Source organism: Calypte anna, chromosome 4, assembly GCF_003957555.1.
Source record: "Calypte anna isolate BGI_N300 chromosome 4, bCalAnn1_v1.p, whole genome shotgun sequence".
Taxonomy (NCBI): domain Eukaryota; kingdom Metazoa; phylum Chordata; class Aves; order Apodiformes; family Trochilidae; genus Calypte; species Calypte anna.
This window is the reverse complement of record NC_044247.1, coordinates 3197427-3214170: the sequence shown is the minus strand read 5'-3', so window position 1 is coordinate 3214170 and position 16744 is coordinate 3197427. Positions and strand designations below refer to the sequence as shown.

Here is a 16744-nt window from a genome sequence, read left to right as displayed (position 1 = left end):
TCTGCAGAGTCACCTCACATTCAGGGCCTCATTGAGAGCTCAGCTGGGGACAACCAGGGCTGGGTTAAACTGAGAACTTCCAATAGCCTCTCCAAAACTGGCACCTGCCAAGCACAGTTTTCAATAAGCTGAGGACTGTTTCCCATAATGATGTTTGATGATTTGAATTTTTGATTCCATGAAGTAGGATAAAAAAACCCACGTTGTTCTCACAACCAAGCCTGGGTTCATTAGAGGTTTCAGACCACTCCAGTGTAACATGCAGAACAAATTTAGATCTGTTGCTACTGAAGAATAACAGATTCTTCTATCCTAATGTTCCCCTAATACTGGAAACCTCACTTCATCTCCCACTGGAGGTCAGTAACAAAACCAAGTCAGGTGATGCAAGAAATCCACAAACTTCAGGTCCCAGCACTTATGCCTCATCACATAAAAGTAACTATCAACATGAATAACAAGAAAAAAACTACCTATAAAAATGTGCTTAAGATAAGGATCGGTGATACTACATAGATGGGAAACAAGGGCAGCAGGGCAAGTAGCAGACTCAAATGTGCTAAGGGAGCCAGGGAAATCTGCACAGAATTCCTACAATTGTACCCTGAGGTCCCATCCTTGTGTACAGGGACCTGGAAAACCCTGTCCCAGGAGACACAACATTACCTCATGGTGTACAGGAGGGTGCCATTGTCCACCAGACGCAGCAGCTTGTTGGGTGTTGTCATGTTGTGGGCAACAGATTTCTTCCCATTGTGGAAAAAGGTATCAGGAGTCCAGATCTTGCTGGCCAGCAGGTTGTTCAGGGGAAGTATTTTCATGGGACCATCAAACTTCAGCCTTTCATCTCTCCAAGATTGCCGGAAAAAGACATCAATAGTGTATTCCTTTGTGGAGAAAGGAGAGAACAGTGAGTCCTGTTTTATTCAGCTCTTCATTGCAAACAAACCGCGTCAAGAAATGGTAAATATCTTTGTTCACTGAGCAGAGTGGGCTTTGGCACCCCTTGGATGAAGTGAAGTGGGATGTAATAGGAAGCAGGTATTAACAGCAGTGGAGGAATGCCACATTTTGTATAATGACTTACATATGACACCCAAATTTGCATTTCAGTGTTTCTGACCATTGCAGAGAAGCTGCAATACAGCCTACAGTGGCCAGTAGCCCTGATGCACCACCACCTTTATCCAAATGTTTCAGGGCAAGGAAATATTGTGTGCAGATAGATTTGAAACTTAAAAAGGCAAAAATAAAATTCTTGGAGATGGAATTTGGTGAAGATACTAGGAATTATAACCATGATAATTAAAAAAAAAATAAAAATTCATGACTTTGTCTCAAAGTTATTTTCTTCCCCAGACCACGCCTCTAGAAGAGGGTTAAATGAAGGACCTCACAAACATGCATTACAAGATATTGTGACTTTCTTTTCTTTTCTTTTCTTTTCTTTTCTTTTCTTTTCTTTTCTTTTCTTTCCTTTCCTTTCCTTTCCTTTCCTTTCCTTTCCTTTCCTTTCCTTTCCTTTTTTTTTTTTTTTTTTTTTTTTTTTTTTTTTTTTTTTTTCCCCACTGATGTAGAAATCCCTTTCCTAGGCCAAGTTCTAGTTAGAGGCACTTAGAAGTCATCTCTCCTCACTGCAGCCAGGGCCAGCTCCTTGCTGGGTGTTTGCAACCTAGAAAACACTTGACCAAATAGCAAAGTGCTAATAGCTCCATGGCCACCCTGTGACAAAATTAAATTCAGAGAGAGATGGGGGCTTTGGAAAATCTGTATGTCCCAGCTGTTCTTCCTCTGCCATAGCAGATTCATAGTCTTTATTCACTGGGTCCTGGGGGGGCTGATGGACTAACTAAACTTATAATTGTGAGTGGTTTCTTTCCTGCAGCTCTTCTCAGCAGCATTTAAAAGCGGCTTCACGTCAGTTTCCTATATGTTACAGAAATTCCTGCAGGTTTTGCAGCGGACAGCAACTGAATGAAAGTATCTTGGTAAAGAAATTCATCCCTGCTCTCCAGTCACAGAGCTGCTCCTGCTGAAAGGTGAAGTTTCTGGAGCTTGGCTGTGGGAAGGAAAGAGAAGATGCTATGTTCCCATGGGCTCTGCCCCTGGACAAGATACTCTGTCTCTTCCTGGAGCTGAACTTTGTAGTTTTAAGCTCAGTAAAGAGAGGAAAGCAAAAGGAATGAGTCTTTGTGCAGTTCCAGGAGGTAGGTTTGGGAAAACCCCTTATGAAGATCTATCTTATTCAGAACTCTTTGCTCCTATTAAAAACAAACAAAAACCAAAACAAACAAACAAAAACCCACAAAAAACCCCACCCCACCCCCCAAGAAACAAACAAAAACCAACCAAACAAAAAGCCCCAAAGAAGCAAAACTTTCATAACAATTTTCCAGGACCTGTTTTTCTTCTTTTATGGTATAGAATCATTCCCAAAGAGAAATTATTTTAATATTCTTCCCCTTTTTTTATAATTCTTTCTGTGAAATCATCATTCCAAAGTCACCTCTTCCTAGGAGCACACCTCATTCTATGTTATGGTCATCTCTGCTTTGTACATGTGACCAAAACATCAAGACTGGGCCTTTTTCCAGAGCCCATTGACCAAAGCATAAAACCCCCTTGAACCAGACCTTACTACTTCAATGTATGTCAGGTCCCATCAGGCTCTACTTTCTAAACCAAATTGAGAGAGAGATTAGAAAGTCCCTCAGAGTACATCAGGGAAAAGGTCTACACATCCTCTCCCATACTTTGTAACCAGCTGCTCTCCTCTGCTCTCTACAGCAGCTTTACTGCCTCTCCTCCATCATCATAATTACAGTCTCTATATGCATCAAGATGCACAGGAGCAGCTTTGAAAAGCAATGAGTAATGGCTGTGGTAGGAAGGGAGCAAGATCAGCAGGCAGATGTGAGCAGGGAAGGAGGGACTTCCCCACTGCCAAGATTAAAGTAAGCACTGAAGAAGAGCAGGCTCTCACCACACTTCTGAGGAGATGGGGTTTCTCTCTCTCATGCTTCTGAGTGCATTTAGCACCAGAACAGCACACTGACAAACATTTGCTATGCATTTGGAAAATAAAGGGAAATAAAGCACGTGAAGGGGAATTAATTTGTTATACCTTAACTGCCTTCCTAATTTAAAATTAATTTTGTCACAGCAGAGGATACCTTCCTCTTTTCAAAACCTCATATTCCTTCCCAGTTCATTATACACACTCCCTTAATAAAATATGCTCCACCTTGGAAGTAATTATCACATACTTCCCAAGGGCTACTATTCCTGAAAATATTAGGGGTCTCTGCTGCAGTAGGAAAGCAAGTGAGACAGAGGGAAGTCGGATGAGATTAATACTCTTAGCTATGCTGACATCAGCTTAAATTCTAACCCTGAAGGGAGTGGTCTTTCCAAAGCAATGTAGGGCTGAGTGATGGGGCTAGCACCTCAATGAAGCAGAGATTTTGTTCTCCCAATACCTCTGCTTGCTAGCACAGGACTGTGGGGCAAATGAGGAGATGCTCATGGCCATGTCAGCCCTCCCAGCTCCAGAGGGGCTATGGGAGCATCAGAACATTGGTCCTGCCTGACCCAGCTGGGAAAAGCAATGCCTGGACTACCTCCAAGGTGAGGAGAGCTCAAAGCTGGCTTGGGATATGCCAGCACCGGATCACTTTTGGCACTGGATGTGTCCCAGTCCTGAGTGTGTGACTGTCCTCATGTGGCACCCTTGGAATACCCAGCAACCACCAACAGTCAACTCTTATCTGTGTGCTTGGGTATGTGTGGGATATGAGCTGCAAGAAACACTGTTGAGAAAGCTCACTATTAATTATGCTCCACAGTCTTGTTTTAATTAGAAGACAAGCTGTTGAGGGAATACAAGCCTAAATTCAAACCTCAGGCCTTTTCATTAATAATCTTCCCTGAACATGTCAAAATATGGCTATCAGTTCACTCCTTTTCTTTTTTCTCTTTCACCTCCCTTCTGGTTCAAGCACTAGAGGCAGTTTGATGGCAAAATGTTCCCTCTGGCACTGCCACAAAACCAGGCAGACTCTGGTCTCCTCCCCCCTTCCCAGGGAACACCCTCCTTCCTCCAGTCACAAACAGGTCAAGGAAAGAAGGCTGCTGTGAAGGTGTTTGTCAAAGCACATAATGTGTGAAGCACGGTATGTACAGGTCTTGGGTCTGTGGGCAGACCTCATTTCACTGGGTTGCACTAGCATGAAAGAAAAAGACCCTAAAGCCTGCAGTGGGCTTCAGCAGTGCAAAGGCATTGGCCCTCCAAGGCTGCAATTAGTTTCTAAAAGCTCAAGTGCACCTGAAAAATAATCCCTGTTTGCCCCCTGCACTGAGCTCCCCCAGCCTGTGAGAAGATGATGAAGTGCACGGTGCCCAGGCAGGCAGCTGGGACAGCTGGGGCAGGCAGCTGTTTGTTTATGTTCTTGTCATTTAGGAAAAGCCCCCTTTTGTCTAGGTTGTCTGGGGAAGACAGGTAGCCAAGAAGGCCAATGGCATCCTGGCCTGGATCAGGAACAGCGTGGCCAGCAGGTCCAGGGAAGGGATTCTGTCCCTGTGCTCAGCCCTGGTGAGGCCACAGCTTGAGTCCTGTGTCCAGTTCTGGGCCCCTCAGCTCAGGAAGGAGATTGAGGTGCTGGAGCAGGTCCAAAGGAGGCAACTGGGCTGGGGAAGGGACTCGAGCACAGACCCAATGAGGAGAGGCTGAGGGAGCTGGGGGTGTTCAGCCTGGAGAAGAGGAGGCTCAGGGGAGACCTCATCACTCTCTACAACTCCCTGAAAGGAGGTTGGAGCCAGGGGGGGATTGGGCTCTTTTCCCAGGCAACTCTCAGCAAGACAAGAGGGCAGGGTCTCAAGTTGTGCCAGGGGAGGTTTAGGTTGGAGATTAGAAAGAATTTCTTTACAGAGAGGGTGATCAGGCATTGGAATGGGCTGCCCAGGGAAGTAGTGGATTCTCCATCCCTGGAGATATTTAAAAAGAGACTGGATGTGGCACTGAGTGCCATGGGCTGGGAACCGCGGGGGGAATGGATCAAGGGTTGGACTTTATGATCTCTGAGGTCCCTTCCAACCCAGCCAATTCTATGATTCTGTGATTCTAAGAGGGGGGGATACATTTGCTGTGGCTGCAGGAGAAGTCACTGCTCCCCAGGAGGCACCCAGCTGGTGGAACCTACCATATCTGTGTCCGAGACAGGGCCGAAACTCGTCACGTAAATGTCTGTCTTGACTTCAGTTACGCTGTCTGGGACAAAGAAAAAAAAAAAAAAAGGGGGAAAAACAATTAGAAGAACGAATTTGCTTGTGCCAAGAATGGTTTGGGTTTTGCTGTGTGGTGGTTTTCCTGCCAGGTGCCTCCCTGGCAAGCCGGCGTTGTGCTCTCTGCTGTGCCCTGAACAATGGCTGCTTTTATCACTTGTAATTGGGCAAATTGATCTCTGTTGTAGCTCTGCTGTTTTCTATCCTTACACCAACAATGAATATGCCCCACACAGCCAGACAACGGCATATTAACAAAACGTATGTGGCTACACGATACATAACATGGTACAGAACCACATTTTCAATTCAGAGGTAAACCCATATGCTTTGAAACTCCTGTTTATCTGAAATCCTTTGTGTCTCCCAGCCTGACGAACAGCCTAGCAGTTTTAGGAAACCCTGGGTTCATTACAGCTTCAGGCTTATTTGTATGTAAAGAAGAATCAATATTCTGATTGCCTTTTACTGCGATTTTGTTTCCTGTTCTCTTAAATGCCTTGCTCCTGGTGAGTGGCTGTTCTTGCAAAGCTGCTGCTCCCCTGCATCCCAGGTTGTGCCACGCTAATAGGTGCTGAACAGCAGCCTCACTGCCTCAGCAAAACCACAGAGCCCCAAGGACTAAAACCCAGGGGCAATTTTAATCACATGCCTACAGGTAAAGATAATCTGAAGTGCTTTGCAGAACACAGCTACCAGCAGCTATTACTCATGCCAAGCATCACATACCACTCTCATTCCTGACTTCATTATGATTTCAGAGTGCTTCCTAATTGAAGTAAGTATCTTCTGCTGTCCCATTTTACAGAGAAATCGAGGCACCCTGATTTACTGGATTCATGGTCCTGCTGCCCACTGAGTTGTACTGAAAAAATCACGGATGAGGCATAGTTTAAAACTACATTACCAAACACCCTCATTACTTTAGTGATAGATCATGCCATTGTGTTCCTTTTGTATGGCATTAGCTGCCTCAGAGATGCTTTCTCAATGAAAAAAAAACAACAATTCAGAACACCAAAAAAAAAAAAAAAAAAAAAAAAAGAGTTCATGTTTCATACACAATACCCCATTTTGGCCACTGCAGCAACTTTGCAAGTAGCCTGGATGGCTCATTGCTCAGCTCAGTTATGGAAATTTTCTGTCCCCTGACAGTTATTTTTCAGTACTATGAAGCTTATTTTTGTGCTTCAAAGTTTTGTATCCAAAAATAAGATAATGCATCCTGGCAGGGTTTTCTCCTTAATGGCTAAAATACACGGATACATGTCTTTAGCTATTATGGCTGGAAAGCTTCTGACGCAGCCTGTGGCTGATATCATTGTGCTATATAAGTAACCCTTGATCTCATCTTGATGAGATAAAAAGAAGGTTAAAGAGAAATATGCATGCAGTAGACTTTCCGAAACACCCAGAAGCCAATAAGACATCATCCTGAACAAAATGAGTTACTTCTTCTGTAAGACTTAAGTACTCGGGATATTCTCTCTTTCTGCCTCCAAACAAGTCCCCAAATGAGACATGTAGCAGAGGAGAACATTTAGTGAAGCAAGGCTCATTCTGTTAACACACAGAGTGAGAGAAAGCTAATTATGTTCTGAAGGAAACACAAATTCTTTCTCCCCTTCCCCCCCTTCCTCCTCCTCTCCTCTTCTCCTTCCTTCTTAGCATTCCGTTTACCCAAGATAAATAATTCCCAGACAGGTTTAACAGATCAGGATCCATGGCTACCTATGGCCAGTGAAGTCAGTCCTTGTGAGGAAGTGGAATCAGAAAGTGATGAGGAGGCAAAAAAGGCAGAACTAGTTTTGGACACCTTTTGTTAGAATCCTCCTTATTTTTATATAAGTCTTTATGTCCTTATCATGCTCTAACTTGTTTGTTACAGAGCTCCAGAGACCCTTTCCCACCTCTTCAATCTATTGGCAAATCCAATCAAAGATGACAGAATTAATAGATTTCATTAATTTATTAATATTGATTATTAATTGCAGCCAGGTATGAAGAGGATCACCTTTTCAGACTGCAGACATACCCCCAAGCCAGCCCATGAGAAGCCACCAAACTCAGCGGGACCCCTTTGTGCCTGCAAGGCAGCACTTGGTGCAGAACTCAGCTGTGGGGCTGGCTCAGTTACTGGCTTATTGATATCCTCCTGCACTTACAGTAAGGACTCCCTGCACCTTTCACGCCAAAACCCAGACTGAACTTTCCCTGATAATATGAGCTCCTAAGGGCAGGATTTGGCTGAGATATTAAGGGATTTCTGAAATTAAATCATTGCTACATGAGCAGGGTTTTTTTTCAGCAGATCTGGGAAATACAGAGCTAAGCAAAATACCAGCAGAACAGAATGAGCTCCAGTCTCAGAGATTCACTTCTTTTGTGATCCTGCAGCTCAAGAACATCCATACTGCTTGCAGCCCTTCCTGAGCTCATCGTCTCTGTGACAGGAAGACCTCCTCTAGAGAAATCAGGAGTTAGTCAGCATCTGTCCTCCTTACCCTCACACTTACCCACCCTGAGCTTGAACATGAAACTGCACTGACTTTTGCAGCAAGAGAAAGCTGAGAGAGGAGCATCTCATTCTGCTAAGATAATATGCCACTGAAGTCCTTATCTCTGTCTCAAGATGTACTCACGCTGCAGCTTGGCTGTCTTGCCCAGTTATCACCAAAGATTTAATAATTAAAGACTGTGCTGTAGGGGGTAAGACACTTTCCCTAGACCTGTTGCAGAACATTAAATGTTTTTTCTTTCCAAGCATCATCCCGCCCTGTGAATCAGGTTTTTTACGTGCACAGCTGTGCTGAGCCTTCAAGCTTACTGGAATGGCAAATTGGTGCCACCAGTGCTGTTTCATAGTTGTAGAAACAAAAAAGGAGAGATTTAATTTGGGTAGGAAGCTGCAGTGGAGCAGGACCCAGAGCCCAGCTCCAGCTGCCAAAGGGAATGACAAGGGCTGGTGCAGTGGGGCCCAGAAGAGGCCTAGGGGCATCCTCCATCCATGCTGTTGAGCCTCACCATGGGGACCAAGAAAGTGAAAAAAATATCCTGAAAGTCATGAGACATGAATATAAAAGCTTTTGAGGTTCAACATTTGAACCTGTTGTTCAAGACAGGAGTTCTGTGCCATGTTCCCAAGCCATTTGCTCTAGGCTGATTCCCTTGCCTCTCACACTTGGAGGCTCAGCTTACTCCCCAGTCTCTGCACAATCGTGCTTCTAAAATCATCTGCAGCAAGTCCGTGAGCAGGAACAAGGCGCTGTAGGTCGATCAGAGCTGCCCCCATCTCCCACGCAATGCAAAGCCCCAACCCTGCAATACTGCCTGCAGAAATCCCCCACTGCCGGGCAGATCTGCAATGCAAATATAAAACAAAAGCCCTAACATCCCTTCCCGCAGTGTTACCATGGCACTCCCTACACCTGCCTGCTCTTTAAAAGCTACCCCTCTCCTCCAAGAATTTGCTAAGCCAAATCTAGCCGCTCGTGCAGACTATAAACATTACAAACATTCCTGTTAGGTCTTTGTGTAGGGCAGATCCTGCCTCCCCGAGTCCCACGCCAGCAGGGTTGCAGGGTTGATTGCTTCCCTTGCATATGCAGAAGATGTCAAGCAGCAGCGGCTGCTGCTGAGGTGATTCAGGGTTTCCATTTCAACCTCCCCTGTCATCACACACAGCCCCCCCACACCCCAACCCCCATTCCCCATGTCCCATTTTCCTGCTTCTGGCTCCAAGCAAACATCCTCCCCTTCCCGCAATCTCCCTTTTAAGTGCTCGTGACTCCCCGGGCCTGTGAGGAGGGAGATAGCTATTATTTACAAAATGACGGGAGTGCTATTTTTACTTCCTTCTCGGAAGCACTAGGAGCAGCTACAGAGCTGGAATACAAATTACTCTGCCTCGCTGCCTCTTCTCTCCTCTGCCGGGCTGTCGATTGGAGGGGCTGCTTCAACAACTGATTGACTCGGAGACATGGGGGGCACGGGGGGGCTGAGGAGGCTCTTCTTAAACATCCCGTTCCATTCATTAAACGCTCTTTATTTAAGGATCTCAGCCGTGATACGATCGACTCGCGTTGCGGCTCCGGAGGTTTGCAGATGTGCGGGAACACCGCGCTGTTTCCCAGGCAGGGGTTCCCAGGGGCTGTGCCGCAAGCCCGCAGCTCTCACGTGTCCGCAGCCGAGCGCCGGAGGCTCCTGCAGGATTTGTTCCATTGAAACGGGGGCAAAGCCACTGCGGATCTGTGCGGGGGATCCCTGGCAGCTGCGCTGACGTCAGGGAGGCTGCACAGCCTCATCTCGTAGATAAACTGGATGAACAAAGGGATGGAGACCTCCTCCAGCAGGCTGTGCTCCAGCACTTGATGCAGATGGTTTTAGAAGCACGATTGTGTTGAGACTGGGGAGTGAGCTGAGCCTCCAAGCAAGGGAATCAGCCTAGAGCAAATGGCTTGGGAACATGGCACAGAACTCCTGTCTTGAACAACAGGCTGTGCTGGCTTCCTGGCTGAGCTGCTGCAGGATTGTGGTCCCTTGGAGGACCTGACACCAGGTGGGCCTCTCTTGTCCTCCTGGGTCATGACACATGGTTCTGGGGTCAGAACTGGAAGTTTTATCAACATCAAGCTATCTCACTATCATCCCCCCCCCCCTCCCCCTTCTCCTCCTGATGTGTGTTGTGTTCAGCTCCATCCCTCTGGATAAGCTTGTGGGACTCCTGGCCTGCCAGCTGTGAGGTGCCAGGGTTATTATTTAATTGGTATGAAATTAAGAACAATTTCTTCACTGAAAGGCTCCTCAGACCCTGGAACAGGCTGCCTGGGGCAGTGGTGGAGTCACCATCCCTGGAGATATTTAAAAGCAGTGTAGATGTGGTGCTTAGGGACATGGTTGAGTGGAGACTTGGCAATGCTGGATTAACAGTTGGACTTGATCTCAAAGGTCTTTTCCAACTGAAGCTATTCTGTGGTTCTGTGGAACCTAAGAAGCTCGGGGGTGACAAGCCATTGGTACTGGTGTTTCTTTGCTTGATGGCATGGCTGAGGCTAGAAAGGAGGACAGCGATGTCCAGGCTCTGCTGCACCTACGGGTACAAACCCTCAGTCTGCTCCAGGCCAGCTCCTTGAGGTAGGTATTCCTCTACTAGGCTCCCTATGAACTGCTCTGGACTCCAGCCAGCTCAATATTCTATCTCCAATTGTGGTCACAACCAAAAAAGTGTCATAACAAGCAGATAATGCCCCCTAATGCAATCCTAGGCTGCAACCACATTTAGCCTCAGCTTGATGAGATCCTGTTGCTAGTGATGCTCTTCCTAGGACCTGTCCAGTGTTGCCTCAAATAAACAAAATCATTTGGGAATAACTTCCATCAGCCTGTGGTGAGGGCAGTGACAGCATGAAGACAGAAGTGATGCTGCATTGCTATTTCCCACATCATGTGAACATACTGGACAGGATGATTCTTCACAGATAGCTCTTCTCTTTGGGAAAGGAAACATAAGAAGCTGGTTTATATTACCAACTTCTACCTCATGTCTTCTCCAAAATCTTTACCATGCTAATTAAAAAGGATCAGAAGGTAGTTTTTGTGGCTGCACACAGAAGCTTATTAGATGTTTCATTCTTAATTTTCTCAGTCTGTCATAGAGCGGATACAATTTTCCTGCCAATTTTAGCCTCGGGAACAAAAGAGGCTTCTATGACCTTTGCTACAAGCTCTGTGAGCCAAACCACATCACAGTCTGGTGCAGGACTTGTGTTCAGAGGCAGCACACTGCAGCCCCCAGGCAGAAACTCCAGCCTCGGGTTCCTCCTCTCTGATAGCTTCAGTCCCATTCACACCAGGGCTGCAGCCTTTGCCAGTTCCCACCTTGGTTTTTCAGGTTGTCTTTTAACCTCTGGTACTGCCTTGTCTGGGGAATTAGGAGTGGAGCTGTGTCTCCAGAGGCAATGAAGAAGGAAGTGCACATCTCTGGATGGCACAGGTCACCCTCTCTGTGACTTTGCCTTTGGGAGGCACTACTGGGAGGAGTAGGTGCCCAAGAGGAAAGGGCACTTTGCTTCTCCCCACAGCCTCCCTTGCAAGAGCTACAGAAATGGAAACATGACATTTTCTACATCATCAACCACACACAAATAAACCCCTGATGTAGTCTTAGCTGCTGCACTCCTGCTGCAGGGCCATCAAAACTCTCTCACATATATTAGAGTTGCTTTTCTTGCATTTTTTTTTGCTAGGGAGCTCAGCTAGAAGCACAGAAGGAAACATTTCTGTGAACATCACTGGAGTGCCATTAAAGCCTCCTAGGCTTGTCCAGCCCAGCCAGAGGATAAAGTTGACTCCAAGGACACAGAATGATAGAGTGCCTGCCACCCAAAGGCCACAAAGCAGTATGGGGTATTGCTAACATCAGAACCATAAACATTCTTACTACACTTGGGCTACTTTCACACAAAGTATCCTAGTAGCAGAAGGGTCAGCAGAGGAAGGCTGGGGAATAGAGACAGCAAAACCCAAGAAGTTATTGGCATCTCCTCCAGTACCTGCAAAAGGGACAGCAGAGCTGGAGCACAGAAAAATTTGGGCAATTCTGAGCGCTGCCTGTTCTCTCTGTGGACCTGGTTTTGACTTGGAGATCTCGGACAATACATAGAGACATCACAGTCAACGTCTTCAAACTTCCAGTCCCAAAGTAAAAATACATATTTTCAGCTGTTCCTTGGCTGTTCTAATGCCTCAGCATCCTTGAATATGAAATTACTTGTTCAGAAGCAAAAGCAAAGTCTCACATCACAGACTTTCACCTAGATTTGACAAGTTCAGCCTGGGCATCTTTCCCAAAAGTGAAGAGCACTGTGTACATATTCGTCCTAGAAGAATGACCCAGAACATACATTGGATGTCTTGGTCCTGTCAGCTGCCTTCCTTACAGAGGAATAAATTGTAACCACCTCTGTTTTTAGAATTATACAGAACTGAAATAGTAGAAATCAGTAAGAAGCAAAGGTAGCACACCAGAGAGCTTACAGTAGGCAATGCCAAACAGCAGTGATCACAACCACAAATGTCACCAGGAGAGCTGGCAGCTGTGCCAAACTTTCACAGATCAGACAAAGCTAACAGTGTTGTTAGGTTTATTTCTCAAAAATACCTAAAATAGCAACATATCTCTAGGAAAATTCACATGGGCAGAAACATCAAGACAGAAGAGAGGCCCCATTTTGAGCCCATTTTGTCCGGGGGTGGGAGGGTAATCTCAGAAGTAGGTCAGCCCACCCAGACTTGACACCCTCATCTGCCTTGCTCTAGTGAACATAGAGATGAGGATGAGCAGGATCCCATGGATGAAGGGTGGTGGAAGCATCATGCTCCTACTTGGAACAGCATGATTTAAGATGATGGGACACTCACCCACTGCAAAGAAGGGTCAGGCAAGGACTGAGCACTGGCAAATTTCTCTCTGCAGAACAAACCACACAGCAAGGAAAGAAACAATATAAATGTCTGAAACAAATGTCTTATCTCAGCAAAAGCAGGGATAAGTAAAAGCCTGCAAGGGGTTGCCAAAGAGACCTCTGGATCAGATCCATATCTAGCTCTGCTCTGTGTGTCATGAACTATTTGTCTAATGCAGTTTTGCTCAGCTATTTTCTTGCTTAAAGAAGTGGTCACCCTGTCCCACTTGTAAAATCTGTGTAGCAGATTTGACCCCCTCAGTTACACTCCCAGTGACTTCTGCAGTAATGATCAAAAAGGCATCACATTTATCCAAGCTATCTGCTGCTCTCCATGAAAGCATCAAGCCTGTCCCTCCCATCCTGGGCTTCTGAGGCATCTTTTCACAAAGGCTGCTTCCAACCCACTGCTGGTGCTCAAATTTCCCAGGACTTCCAGCGTTTACTGTGCAGCCAGTTCCCAAGGAGCTGCTTTGTGAGCCATGGTGATTAATCACTACCTTCGCTCCGGTGTGATGGCACAACAGTGTCTAAAATTGCATGTCCTCCAGTCAGACTAGAGAGGTGTCATCAAATCTGTAAACACAGATACGCATGTGGCATCACTTCCAGCTGTGCTCTCTCTCCTTTCTTCCCCCAGCTTGGATATTTCAGCACAGGGGAGACCAAGAAGTTCAAAAGAATTTCAGGGGCTCTCTCAAGAGACAGCTAACATTGAAACTACTTGCATATGATGAGAGAGACCAGCATGGGCTGCAATTACATGTGCTTAATTTTTCTCCTCATGAAGTGGGAAGATGCCTGTTAAATCCCTCAAAGAAACAGCCTGCTGCTCTGGCTCTCTCTCCTAGCAGGACCAGTGAAGAGCTGATGCAATGAAGACATTTATTCCCTATCTATCAGAGCATGCTACATGCACAGCCTTCTAACAGAGCTGCATCCAGTGTGCTCTGCATGGACAAGATGCAGGACCATGAATTGACCCAGTTCCCACTTAAGCACGGCTTGTCTAGGATTTATGTCACATCAAAATCCCTAGATGGGAAATTCCCACGTGGTTCCTGGGGCACAACCCATGTGGGGCACAAACTCCTTGGGCTACGTAGGATCAGCTCAGTTCTTGGAAAGGAATTCCTAAGCAGTCTCTGAATGCACTGTACATACACTCATAGCTCTGACCCAGGTCTGAGCTCTCTCTGTGCCAATGTAACACATTGCCTACAGAGGCTGGGTTAAGGCATAGCTACAGATGAAAGTAGAGGAGTCAGGAACACCTCATTCCTCCTTCTCAGAGGCAGCACAGCACTGAGAGGTACACAGAGCATCTGCTTGTGCCTTTTGGGTGAGAAACTGCATTCCCTCCCTAGCACTTCCACGTGAATAGCAGCATAGGGTACTTCAGTTTTCTGATTTGAACTCCCTGCACAGGGCATGCTATGTGGCCCCTTTGTCTCAACGCATGGGTAAGTGGCCTTTGGGCACACCTGGCACCATGGGTAAGTTATTGTGCTTCTGTAGAAGTTACTAGAGGGATTTCTCACCCTACCATATTGGAGAAAGATGTTTTCTCACATTAACAAAGGGTGGGGGGATGCAGGTTAGGGCTTTATCCAACAGAACAGCCTAGCAGAGGTGCTGCTCTTCCAGTAGCAGAATCAACAAATCCTGCTTTCCCACAGATCAGCTTTTCCTGCCTGTTTTTCTGATGCCTAACACCAGTTGATCCCCATCAGTTACTTCTCTCTACTTGGGTCTTTTTCCACTCAGCTACATAATTCTACTGATCTTACAGGGGCTTGAAATCTCCGAGATATCTACCTTTCTGTCAGGTTTTGCTCAGATCAGCCAACAGGCTCAAAAGCTTTTAGAAGACAAAAGGCAGAAAGGAAGATGTGACAAGCCTTACTCCATTAAAAGCCCGGGCAAAAACTAATGCAAGACTCAACAGAACTATGCATTTGGGTCATGGAGTTTAATTTAGCTTTTCCTCATTGCCCTGTGCAGCCATACCCATGGATGTGTTCTCAATACTGCATTAAGTGACATAAAATACACGTCTAGAGGTTAGAATCAGAATGTGGTGCAAATTCTTGAAACACAGAGTCCAGGTGAAACAGAAGAGAAAGTCATATATATGATAAAGTCAAAAGCAACCACTGCTAGAGAATGTGCAGTCATGGAGGCTTTACACCCCCCCCTCATTCTCACACATACAGACTAAAAACAGAGATCACAAATTAGTTATTTTTGTAACAGACAGAAAAGACAGAATGAACAAAGCTACTGTACTTACTATTTTAAGGACTTAGGATACCCTCAGATGCTATGAACAACAAGGAGGAATATAGAATCATAGAATTATTTTGGTTGGAAAAGACCTTTAAGTCAAGTGCAATGGTTAATATGGATGTATGAGCATGCTTTTAGAAGTTCTAGAGTGCTTTGAGACCCTGTGATAATGGAAGAGAGATGCTACATAAACAAGTTTGCTATATACTATAAATACAATGAGAAGTGTGTGAATACAAATAAGCTATACATAATTTAATATACTCAGTATTAAAGTCTGTCCTTGATGGCTAAGCCAGTGATGCTCAGGAAGGAGAATCCCTGCCCAGGAAAAAAAGGGGAAAAGGGGAAAAAAAGGAAAAAAAGGAAAAAAGGAAAAAAGGAAAAAAGGAAAAAAGGAAAAAAGGAAAAAAGGAAAAAAGGAAAAAAGGAAAAAAGGAAAAAAGGAAAAAAGGAAAAAAGGAAAAAAGGAAAAAAGGAAAAAAGGAAAAAAGGGGAAAAAAAGGAAAAAAGGAAAAAAGGAAAAAAGGAAAAAAGGAAAAAAGGAAAAAAGGAAAAAAGGAAAAAAGGAAAAAAGGAAAAAAGGAAAAAAGGAAAAAAGGAAAAAAAGGAAAAAAGGAAAAAAGGAAAAAGGAAAAAAGGAAAAAAGGAAAAAAAGGAAAAAAAAGGAAAAAAAGGAAAAAAAGGAAAAAAAGGAAAAAAAGGAAAAAAAGGGAAAAAAGGGAAAAAAGGGAAAAAAGGGAAAAAAGGGAAAAGGGAAAAAGGGAAAAAAAGGGAAAAAAGGGAAAAAAGGGAAAAAAGGGAAAAAAGGGAAAAAGGGAAAAAAGGAAAAAAGGAAAAAGGAAAAAAGGAAAAAAGGAAAAAAAGGAAAAAAAGAAAAAAGGAAAAAAAGGAAAAAAAGGAAAAAAAGGAAAAAAAGGAAAAAAAGGAAAAAAGGAAAAAAAGGAAAAAAAGGAAAAAAGGAAAAAAAAGGAAAAAAAGGAAAAAAGTAAAAGAAAGAGAAAAAGAAAAAAAGAAAAAAATAAGAAAAAGAGAAAAAAAAAAAGGAAAAAAAGAAAACGAATGCGGTGCCTGTGGCTTACTGTATTGCTGAGAGGATGAGCACATTTAAATCTCCAGCCTGTCCCCTGAGGCCAGTGCCAGGTACTAAGAAGACACCAGAAAACCATAGGAGGGAGCAACAAAGTAATTTGCACTGTGGTTCCCTTAACTTCTCCATTAGCTCCTGACTGGCATTTCCTTCAGCTGGAGAACTCAATCAGCTTCTGTCAGGCTGTGCCTCTGGTGATGCTTCTGGCATCCTTCACCACAATTCCCGGGGCCACACAGACAAATGCTTTCCCTTCCCTCTGCATCCCAACGTTTTCTTTGCCTGTGCAATGGCTGAGCTGTCTGCAGAGCCAAGATCCCTACTGAGCTGTCACTCCCCTGTCATGCACGGGTCACTGGGCTGTAGGTCACTGCTCATTTAGTTAGCAGCAATGCCAATACATGGTACAAATAAATCTGTTTAATTCACACTGCCTTGCACTGCTCAGTGTAGCATTTCCTGGGATGCTGGTGTTCAGTCACACAGCACAGCAAGCTCTCCACAGTGCCTGGACTCATGTAACTCCCCCATTACCTCTGTGCATGCAGCTGCCAACACACCAAGACATGAATTGGGCAGCATGGACTGGGAGTCCTCCTCTGCCATGTGGAAATAATTCCTC

The 16744-nt window shown here is 45.0% G+C and overlaps 1 protein-coding gene across 1 annotated transcript in view; it reads right to left on the bottom strand.

Annotated features, from left to right (window-relative positions):
- The window catches only part of LOC103535633 (gamma-aminobutyric acid receptor subunit alpha-3), a 65058-nt gene that overhangs the window by 23063 nt on the left and 25251 nt on the right, over window positions 1-16744 (bottom strand). Inside the window, exons 4-5 of the mRNA XM_030449025.1 lie at window positions 5199-5266; window positions 667-887 (exon numbers count right to left, since the gene is read on the bottom strand). Of these exons, the coding sequence (XP_030304885.1) occupies window positions 667-887; window positions 5199-5266 (289 nt within the window). The remainder of the gene's footprint in view (window positions 1-666; window positions 888-5198; window positions 5267-16744) is intronic.